At 30.1% G+C, this 12,495-nt stretch overlaps 1 protein-coding gene across 1 annotated transcript; it reads right to left on the reverse strand.

Annotated features, from left to right (window-relative positions):
- Positions 1 to 1,137: 1,137 nt before the first annotated feature.
- On the reverse strand, positions 1,138 to 1,649 carry LOC108207384 (two-component response regulator 24). Its single transcript, XM_017377834.1, has 2 exons — positions 1,428 to 1,649; positions 1,138 to 1,317 (listed from the first exon to the last, which is right to left on the reverse strand). Exons 1-2 carry the CDS (start codon positions 1,647 to 1,649, stop codon positions 1,138 to 1,140), a joined length of 402 nt encoding a protein of 133 aa, XP_017233323.1.
- Between the last annotated feature and the right edge of the window lie 10,846 nt (positions 1,650 to 12,495).

Consider the following 12,495-nt stretch of genomic DNA (forward strand, 5'->3'; position numbering starts at 1 on the left):
TGAGATGAATGATCCTAATTTTTGGGATATAAAGACTATCTGTTTTAGTGATGGAAGTTTGATGAGACATCATCACTTGTGTGTGTTGTACATGACAAGAAGGTGAATTACCTTTAGTATTATTTTTAATTAAGACACTCAACATTTATTTCTTTTGATCATATTGATCTCTAAGTTATTCTTTTTTTCCGAATGAGGTTTATTCTAAAAACTCATAATCCTATCATCACATTCTTGTGAAACTTGCTTAAATATATGAAATTTGTCTATTTAAAGGTTCCATGATTCATGTTATCTTTAATAGTTTGAAGGAATGTCATTAAGATTCGGTCGATAACCTTGACGATACAAATCAAGACTTCGTAGTGGAATTAATATGAACAAAGGTAGATCATGATGCGATTAGAAAATAAATATACTAGAATAACAAGCAGAAATTTTGATCACAAAGAAAAAGTATTATGGAGTAAAAAGATAGTGCACCACAATCATTTTTAGTTTAATTGTGCTACATAGGCCACATATTAATTGAGTTTGAAACTTTCTTAAGATTTTTCTTTAATTGTGGAGTATTGTGTTGATGAGAGAGAAAAATCATGTAAATGGGTTCAATAAGGAACGTTTTTTATGAAACTTTCATAAGATTTTTCTTTAATTCAGTTCATGGACTACTATTTAAACTCAAAATCCTGTGAGGATTTCCTAAGCAATTTCTGTACTAAGGTGGATGTCTTTTTCTTGAATTTATAGACTTTCCTCAAGGTTTTGTGATTGTTACTAATGAGTTTCCCAATTAACAGTTAATTTTCATTTTGTTCGTACACATACTTTAAGTGTCAGGTAAATAATTTTCTTGTATCCCTACTTGATCATCATAATTACTGTCAATTTTCACTCACAAAGCATCGGCTCGTGCAGAATTCAATTACATGTACCATATGGGACATAAGAATTATATTTCTTAAGTTCCATATATTATATGGTGTGATGATTTTAGGTATTCCAATATAATTTTTTAACTTAATTAAAATATCATAAACAAAATTATATATATTATTATTATTATTATTCAACTAATACAAGACTTTATTTATTATATTATATATAGCATCTACTGCATATGAAATTCATATATGTTTACATATTATAGTTGTTTAGAAGCGCTTGACGAACAGATATGACGATCTCATGTGTCATGGGCTTCTCATAAACACGATCCATACCAGCTTGAAAAGGATCTTCACCGAGAAAGTCTGGATCACAATCTATTCCAACAATCATGGTTTTCACTCCCATTGCACGCAATTCCCTAGTAGCCTGAAATAAATGGTTATTATAATGAACATAATATTTGATGATTATTTGTATTCTTTAACACTTCAATAATCCTTAAGTGTGTGTGTGTGTCTTATAATAACTTGACTAACCTGTATACCATTCATAACTGGCATCGAGAAATCCATAAAAATGACATCAAACTGTCTCCCTGAGCGAACAAGATCTACTGCTTCCCTGCCATTTTCAACAGAACAGGTTTCAAAGTTATGACTTTCACAGTATGCAACATGAACCAGCCTGCAGACGGTATCATCATCAACTACTAGCGCAGATAGATTCCTTTCCTTGGAGCTTATAATCTTTTTAGCCATGTATTCCTCGCTTCAAAAAAAAATATTAACAACTCTTCAGTCTTCATTTCATACAAATCAATTGTTACCAATTAATACATATATAGTACTTTGAAAATCTAAATAATCAGTATCATGTTAGATTTATACAACTACTTTTATCATATTGTTAATAAAAGTGAAATACTCATATACAACACTAAAATTACAATTAGAACAATAATGAATCTACTAATCGGAGAAAGTAGAAATATAATATCGGATCCACAATATTTTCAGTATGAATGCCATAGAATAGTTATACATGTAACTTAATATTAGCTTAGATTTTATAATCATCGATTGGCTACTGTTGGAAGAAGCAGATCATATACCTTTTACACACTACCTTAAAACCAAATATAATGAACAATGACTACGATAATAGACGCACGACCCTTTATATAATCTTATAGATAACATTTAGATTTTTAGAGATGATGATATATTATTGATATAGATATAATATGATCTGTTATGGTTTCATATTGAACGGTTTCATAAATGAAACCGTATATTTTTTTAATATTATTTGGATACACACTGACGACATAAATATAAGCAGTGAAGACAAGTTTGTGAATTTATTATAATGTTATAAGCTTTTTGTTTAATGATGAATTAAGAATATATCAAAAAAGGGTTTTGTAATCTATTTCACAATTTAATAATTTAAGTAATAATTACTGTTTGGCCTGGTAAGCGTGTTTGTAATCACGATAGTATGATATTGTCCACGTTGGGCCAAACCCGCAAAGGTCTATTTTTGAAAATCTCCCAAAAGGCTTTATACTAATAAAGTTATCTAGTTGGCTTAAATTCTAGATATATGTCCTCTCACAACTGACGTAGAAAGACTTTAAACAATCTCCCCTTCACATAATGGGCTCGACATTTGCCGAAATTTGCCTGCTAATGTGTGATATAGCTTTTCATAGGCCTATTTTGAAAGCCTACCTGGCCATACGACTCCCTAGGACTATAATAGAAGGTCCACCTACATCATTCTTAAGCCCATCCACCGATGGTTCACCTTCCTCTTCCGAGACCCATTCTGGAGCCCATATGAGTTTGTTATGGATTGATATAACCTAGATCGTGTCGCCACGTTTTATGATATTAAATATATCAAGATCGAACTAGAAATTAAGCTTAATCACTATGATGCAAGCGATTAAAATTCATGTCTTCTGCTGTATACATGTATTCCATTCAAGCGAAGTGTGACCTTCGGTCCTCCCAAAGTTTACATGTCTACTAGTTTCAAAATTCTTGGAACCTTAGTTCTGGTCTGCTTTCTTTTATGAGTACTCCAAAAGTCTTAGTTCATCCAACCTCCATCAGCTAGCAGAATATAAGAATATATATATATATATATATATATGTGTGTGTGTGTGTGTGTGTGTGTGTGTGTGTGTGTGTGTGTATTATACATGTGCTTGTGTTATTGACTTTAGTATCACTGTACCTATGATCAATGAGATGTGATCATCAGTCACATAACACACTAGTCTAAATGTATTATCATCGTCTCATAATAACAATTCTTGCTTAGGGATGTTGAGGAATACCAATACTATTCTTATTTTTAACTCCGTTACTTAAAGATATAAAGTTTATATCATAGTCCAAGAATATTTATTAATCTAACATTTACAACACAGTACATAAAGATAATAGAACAATGTTATTAATAATTAAATATCTTTAATCGAAAAAATATAATTCGGTGTTGTCTCTAGGGTACACAAACTAACAATATCCCACTTGCACTAGAGCTACCAAGATCTAATGAGAATTTGCGTGTAGCTCCTGGTCTTTGACATCAAAAAATAGAGTTATTATCATCCATATATCTTATACCCATGGAATTAGTGTGACATTTGTGCTTCTACTGTGATAAAGACTTAATCATATCTGTATATCTAATCTTTCATTAATTTCTTGAAGAAGGTGATATCTCCTAAGTATATGCTTTGCACGGGAATTGGACCTTGGTTTCTTAGCCTCCGCAATGACTCAATTATTATCACAATAATTATCAGTTAGATCCGTGATCGATGGATCCACGCCAAGTCCCGTTATGATTTTCTGAATCTAAACAGCATCCTTGACTGCTTCACTGGCAGTAATATACTCAGCTTCCATTGTGGAAACAACTATTGTCTTTAGCCTTTTGCTCCTCCAGCTTACAACACCTTTAGGCACAACATAAAACCCGTCTCAGATACTGAATCATCTATGTTTGTTTGAAAACTAGCATCACGGTAATCCTATACAACTAGCTCCTCATCTTCATCATACACTAAGAATATATCTTAAGTCCTTTTTAGGTATTTAAGAATATTCTTGACCGTCGTTCAGTGACCGTCACTTTGAAAGACTAGCATCTGCTCGTCATGCTCAAAGCACACGATACATCAGGATGAGTAGATATCACTGCATAGATAATAGTACCAATTGCCTAAGCATGTGAAACTTTAGTCATAGGGCCCTTAACATCCAATAATTTTGGGCAGTCCTTTGAGATCCCTATCACATGAGACATTGGGACGTATCCCCTTTTTGCCTCTTGCATTCCAAAATGATGTAATACTTTGTCAATGTATGCACTCTAACTTAGGTCATCAATCTCCTTGGTCTATCTTTATAGATTATGATTCCTAATATATAGGTCGTATCACCTAAGTCCTTTTGAAGGATGGTCTCTAGTCCACTTTATTTGGGGTGGAAGATTTCATCTTGATGAACTTGCTTCATTATTAAAATCTTGTCCAGCTCTGTTATTATTAGAAGCTCCCCCTAAGTGCATGGACCTTGAACTGCTAATCTAATTAGCAGTTGATGGATTATTAGTTGATGAGGGGTTGTCAGCGGATACAGAATTTAGGGTATCAATGGCCGATCTGTTAGCCATTGATGGATTATTGTCAACTGATAATTCATTTCCACCAACATTGGTAGTTTTAATCAAATCATCATTACTATTTACTAACAGTTCTCCGTGAGACTCATTTTCAAATTGGAGAGCATCATAATAACCTTCATCTTCAAGTCCTTGGATCTTCTTATCATCAAATGTTACATGGACAGATTCCATAACAATATTTAATCTTAAATTATAAACTCTGCAGGCTTTCCCAACTAAATATCCAACAAAGATTCCTTCATCAGCTTTGGCTTCAAACTTGCCAAGATTGTCCCCTCGATTTTAGATAACAAAGCACTTGCATCCGAAACATTTAAGAAATTTAATGTTGATTTAATTTCCTTAAACAATTGATATGGTGTCATACCTTGTGCTTGATTAATTAAAGAGATATTTGAGTATAACATACTGTGTTGACAGCTTCAGCCGAGAAATAAGTAGGCCATTTTTATTCACTGAGCATTGCTCCTGCAGCTTCAATAGGAGTTTTGTTTTTTCTTTCAACTACATCATTTTGTTGTGGATTTCTAGGAGTAAAAAACTCATTATGTATTCCTTTATCTTCACAAGTACTCTTCATGTGGAGTTTTTTAAATCACTTGTATTGTCATTCTTAATTGTTGTCACTTTTTGAGCATGATTGATGTGTGTAACAAACTCAATCTTGCTAACTACTAGATTTCTACGTTAATACAAATCATACGTAGTTTTTAGAGGTCAAGAAAACAAAGTCGATTAGAAGTATGGTTTTTGGTGGATGAGCCTATAGTCAAGGCGGTGGCCCGTAACCTGGACGAGTCTTGACAAGGCTGTCGTATACCTATCAAATAATAATCCTAACAAATCCTCCTGACAATGTAGCAGGGCAAGTCAGAGTCGGTCCCACAGAGACAAATGTGTCAAACACTAGTTATTTCCGATCAATTTTTAACCAAGCAAAGAACACAATAATATTTTGAGATTTATTAAACTAATTATACTAAAGCAATTAAGGATTTTATCAAATAATTAAAACATCAAGAATTAAGTATTCCCACTAGCATGAATCAATGCAATTATGATTCCCTACCCCAATCAATCAAATATATTACTCAAGAGGAAAGATGCGCCATATAAAATACCATTAACCTCTTCCGAGTATTAATGGCTTCTCTAAAAATACAATCAAGCCTATTTCCATGGTATCATGCTAATTAGAGACATTAAACACAGCATCCTGATTTCCTAACAATCTATTCTACCTATTTCCATGGAGAATTTCATGCCCTTATTGGATAAATCACAACCATCTAAATCCAACTTGCGAGGGTAGATAGATATCGATTCAAACAATACACATAATCATGCCTGACATGTAATTGCAAATCAACACAACTCAATAAGCGAGAGCAAATAACTAATCAAATTGGGGTTGGGGGAATCATGCATCTATCATAGCTAGGGTTCAACTTAACCCCGGATTATAAATCTACTCACTCATAGTTAAACTAACTAAACACAAGAAGTAATAAAAACACATAATTAAACTATTATCGAGAATAGAGAAACAACTTTCAATCTTCAAATCTTGAACAAGAAGAAAAGTAAAAGTCTCCTCTCTTCTCCCTCTATCTCTATGTATGTATTTCTGATAAAAACTAATTGATATCCTAAAAATAAAAGTATTTTAATGCTTCAATGAATTTACAAGGCAGTCTCTGAAACCGAATAGAATTAAAATTCGCAGGTCTGTTTTCTCCACAGTTTCTGGGCTTTTTCAGTTGGGTTTTGGATATTGGACCATCTTTGAATTAAAGAAAATTCTCTAAGCTTCGCGTGAGCTGTAAGATCGTCAAAATCTGATGTATGGAACTCCAGATATGGCCCAAACAACGAAAATAATACGCGTATCCCAATAAATCCGAATTTCCATCCAAATTTGAGTCCAATTAAGCTTTATTTCTTCAAATCCTTCCAACTTTAAGAATTCCTTGCATTCTACAATAAAACATTAAAATCTATTAAATAAATATCCAAATCAATGCAAAGTACAATTAAATATGAGAATATAATCATCTAGAATATATATAAAATATACTCGGAAGATTGTGGAAGCAATGAAGATGTTGTCCAAGTACTCGGAAGATTTCAGTGCAACCCCTGAAGCAAGATATTTCTATATATCTTGGTTGGTTATTTATAATCAACAAACTGAAGCATAAACTAACCCGGAACCGACTGATCAATGTTTGCTGACAAAGACGGTACAATGTTTGACTTCAGTGTTAGTCGCTTGTGAACCAGACCAGTGCACTAAGCGTCATCACGTACGAAGTTATGCAGAGTATTTATCAATCGAAGAAATTGACCAAGTTATCAAGTCATCTATTCCAAGTCAGGCCTTCAGAATATCTCCAGAGTCAACTGATATAATGCCATGCATGATGCAACTACTGCTCAACCGCCATATCAGGAAGTGACCTATTTTATATATGTGTGCACTTATATACTTGTATATGTACAAATATATTTATATATATTGTATATATGTATATTTAATTAAATATAATATATATAATATATATGTATATATGTTTTTAAAACATATGTATATGTGTGTATATATATATATATATGTATATATATTTAAATAAATAAATATATATATATATATATATATATATATATATATATATATATATATATATGTATAGTGTATATGTATTTATATTTTACATAAACATATATATTTAAGTGTGTGTTTGTGTGTGTGTATATATATATATATATATATATATATATATATATATATTATATGCATAAATATATGTATATATATATATATAGATAGTTATATATATATATATATATATATATATATATATATTTATATTTACATATGATTATATGTATATTATATATATTTAAATATATGAAAATATATTTAAATATATGTCTATATATATATATATCACTATATGTTTATGTAAATATTATTTATTTATATATATATATATATATCTTTATTTATACATATATTTATATAATATTATGAATATAGTATAATATATAATATATGAATTGTGCCAACCCAAAGATTTGAGTAAAATTGGCTAAGTAGGGAAGTTGCTCCATACATACACCTTGTATGTATGGAGGAGCAAACTCAAGTCAACTTGGTCCAAGGAGTGATAACAAGGAAGCTTGTTTACTCTAGGAGCAAACTCAAGTCAATCTCAGTCAAAGGAGTGATAACAGGGGAAGCATTCACTAAGGAGGAGCAAACTCAGATTTGAGTAAAATTGGCTAAGTAGGGAGTTACTCCATACATATACCTTGTATGTATGGAGGAGCAAACTCAAGTCAAATATGAGTCAAAGGAGTGATAACACTTGGTGCATTACAATGGAGGAGCAAGTTCATTTGCTATGAATTGTTCTAAGGCAATGTTAGCATATGGTGACTTCATGGTGGGACGAATTCGTCCAGGACGAACTCAATTCGTCCAGGACGAACTCAAGTTGTTTAACCACCTTTGGTTAAATATGAATTTGTCCAGGACGAACTCAATTCGTCCAGGACGAACTCAAGTATTAACCACTCTTGGTTAAGTTTGAATTCGTCCATGACGAACTCAATTCGTCCAGGACGAACTCGTTAACCATAGTTAGTTTATGAAGCCTATAAATATGTGATTGTGGTTCTCACAATTTACACATCCTTCGGGATGAAATGGCCAAGTGCTCTGCACGGCTACTCCCACTATACACACATCCTAGCCTAGCTTTGTAATAGAAATATCCGTAGCGGTTAGAGTTTGTAATATTGAGAGTAGTGGCCATTGTAGCCGAACCTTCGGGTTTGGATTTATAGCCCCCTTCGAGGTATTTATCAAGATACAGATATATCTTGAAAAATATTGTGTGTTGGTTTAATATTTTCATATCCTAAAAAACCGACCCAATAAATATCCGGAACACGAAACACATTACAGGACTGCAATTTGTTTACCCGCAAGATTCGAAAGAATTTTAAATTGTAGTGAGTATCGTATTCAACCCCCCTTCTACGATACTTTGGACCTAACAGTTTACCTCATGTGGAGTGGTTTATGTTCAAGATGTTGGCCAATTTTATGTTTGGAAGATTTTGGTCTGGTAGTTGATTTTGAAAATTCTGCCATATATACTATTTTTGGTTGATTTGTATTGTGTGGGTGGGTTTTGTATATAATATCAACTCCTATTACGGTATTTTTCACGTTTTTCTCTTAATATTTTTTGTTGATATGTATTTGTATGGCAGGGTTCTATATATGTGACGTTAACTTCTATTAGATTATATTTATGAATGTGTTTCATCTTAGAACTATGATATTTGATGTAATTTATCTATTTTTCTAAAAATTTATATGGTTTTAGAAACAAAATTGGTAGTCATAACTTGTTTTAGATTAAGAAAAAACATGCAAGCAGAAGATAAAATTTGTTTTGGATTATGAAAATTCTTTGTGTTAGTTCCCCACATCCGTTAGAACACTTGTTAAGCTAAACTTTTGTCTTTAATGCCAATATCCTTCTATATTTTTCCCGCTTAGCCAAGTTAGGCCTTTTTCCATATGTGTTAGTCAAGTAATAATTTTTTTCTACCAAATTTAATTATATTATACAAAAATTTGATCAAAATAATTTTGTGATATTAACAATTTATTATTTTATTTTTGAATTCTTTTTTATTAAAATTATTTGTGATTTTAACTATTTATTATGTGCGGATAAAATCCAACTTCATAGATTTAATATTGTACATAATATTATTTTGTTTGGTATGTTGTTTAAGAAAAAAAATATTTAATAAAAGTGATTTGGTAACGGTGGGATTTATATGATTTTAGAATTAAAATTGGTTTTGTCAAAAAAAAAAGAATTAAAATTGATAGGTAATAATTTTATTTTGGATTAAAAAGTAAATCTTTACAAAATTCGATCGTTTTGGACTAAGAAAAACAATCATAAATATGCAAGTAGATATCAATTGATTTATATGATAGAATAATTTTTTTCTAATCTATCGGTGCTTATTTGCCTTGTATATGATCAAACGAATAACGCGCTTTTGATGGTACTGGGACATACGACCAAATTATCTTCTTATTATATATAAGTATACAATCACCACAAAGAAAACAATACAAAACCAAATCATTCAAGCCCTTGCGATTAGGAAATAACATGAAAATAAGTACTTACAAAAGCAGTGTAGTCAAAACTCTACACATTCAAATCAAACAACAATCCAGCAGTACTTTGATTTTTCTCCGGCCATTCGCGTCTCTGATCTCCGGTCGGTGCTATCTTTCTTCCGATCAAGGCTCCGATGAAGGTAGGATCATCGTTGTTCGTGGCTCGGATGCAGCAAAGTCGGTTGTAGAATGCAATTGGAAAAGTTTGAGGCCTAGTCATGCTTTCGTCTCGCCTGAGTCCGGCGAGAAAGACGTTGTTTTGTTGCGAACACAAACGGTATATTTGTGTTTAATTAAGTTCGTATGAGCAATAAGATTTCATTTTTGTTTTAGGATCATCAGATCTATTTTTCTCCCACTTGAAATCATCAGATCAGTTTTCTTTATCATCTAGTAACATCTTTTCTAATTTTCTTAATGTTAATTACCGTTTTCTCATATGTTTTCTTGATTAAAGCTGTCTTTTGAACTCCTCCTTTCGATTCTCAGTCACCACCTATCAAATATTGATATTCATTTTGTACTTCGTGTATTACTGTTATTCATTTTATATTGATATTCATCCATATATATATATATATAGGGGTGGGTTCTGGTACAAACTTACAAACTTACAAACTTTATGCGTTCAACACATATATAATTTGAGTTCAACATTTTTTTAACATGTTTCGTTGAACATCGATTAAAATTGTGTTGGAGAAGTACATAAACTAATTTTTCAATGTAAGAACTTAGTCAAGCGTATTATATAACTAATATTTATATTTATAGACCCTACCCAAACCCCAGATGCATAGTTTAAGCATTTTATAAATATATTCAACATAATGATAATTAGTGTTCTACACTCGATGTTGAACCCCAGTTATAAATGTGTTGAATGCGCGATTTATATATGGGTTATTTTTAAAAATTATGATGTTTTTTCAAGAATTTTCAACATGGATACTTTCTATAACTAAGGATTAATACGATGGGAGAATAAAAAAAGTTTGCAAGCTTGTAACTTAAAAAAGTTTTTATTTGATCCTATCCCTATATATATATATATATATATATATATATATATATATATATATATATATATATATATATATACATACATACATATAGGAGTAAGATCCTGGGAGAACTCATACTATCAAGAGAACCGAGAGAACTCCTATATCTGCCGTTGATTAAGAATCTTACTATAATTATATTCTGAAATAATATTTTTACAAAATCAATCAAATCTAGTGATGTTGGGGGTATTTTTGTACCATCAAAAAACAAGAAATCAATGACAATTTATTACCATATATTTTGAGATTCTTATTTAATCTTTCATATCTTTGATTTAATGCTTCTATATCTTTCTATGTGTTTTTCATATTCTTCTTTTAAATGAAATATGGAAAAACACTTCACAGAATCTTAGTAAAATATCCATTGGTAAAATATTTTCATTCTTTACTAATTCTAGATTACGTAAAAGATTTAAAATATTTTACTATTTTCATTCTTTATTATTTTACTAAGATTCTTTTAAGTATTTTATCCGTATATATTGAGATTCATATTTAATGCTTTCATATCTTCCTTATCTTTGATTTAATGCTTCTGTATCTTCTGTATTTTTTCTCAATTGAAACATGAAATTTATATATAATGCTCCATATATATTCTTCTCTTAATTGAATTTTTTTATAAAAGAACACTTAACAGAATCTTAGTAAAATATTTTCATTACTTACTATTTTCAGAATCCATAGAAGATTTAAAATATTAGAAGACTTTGTACAAAAAATTCAGAGATACTTTGTAAAACATTTTCATTATTTATTATTTTACTAAGATTCTTTTAAGTTTTACATCCATAATAAATATATTTCATTAGGTGTTTCATTTAGCTAGTTGTATATAATATACTATGATTTTCTTATGTGTTCTTTGAAGTAAAATTTAATTTTATAAAACTAATTTTAATGATACATTAATTACGATTCTACTAATTGATGCATTAAAAATACTTATTCTTTATTATAGAATACTTAATTAATATTGGTAAAAGGCATTTAAACACTTTGGAACATAGTTAATAGATTTTTTTTATTATCTGATTTAACATATTAGAACACCTAGCAAGATTTTTTTTAATATAATATTATTGTGCGTGAGACATTTTTAATATTATATTATTAAAATTATAATAAGTGTTCTACCAACAATATAAAAGTTAATTTAATTCTGTGAATTACGTGATCAAGTGTAAGTAATAAGTGCATTGAGATTCCACTGAAATTTTTATTAAGTGTTTCGTTAGTTGATCATATTTAACATATTGTGTTCTTTTCAAACAAAGTAAAATTTAATTGAATATAATTTAGTGGTACATCAATGAAGATTCTACTAAAAAATTTATTAGGTGTTTCATTATTAAATTTATTAGGTGGTACATCAATAAAAAATTTAATTGAATATAATTTAGATGTATTTTAATAAGTACATTTAGATTCTATTAAAAAAATTATTTGGTGTTTCATTATTTGGTCATATATATTATATAGTTTTGTTATGTGATCTTCTCAAATAAAATTTAATTTAAATTAAAAAAGATCTAGAGTTACATTAATGAAGATTCTACTTACTGATGTATTAAACTTTCTATATTGATAATCAAGATTTATGATATA

Source organism: Daucus carota, chromosome 2, assembly GCF_001625215.2.
Source record: "Daucus carota subsp. sativus chromosome 2, DH1 v3.0, whole genome shotgun sequence".
NCBI lineage: Eukaryota > Viridiplantae > Streptophyta > Magnoliopsida > Apiales > Apiaceae > Daucus > Daucus carota.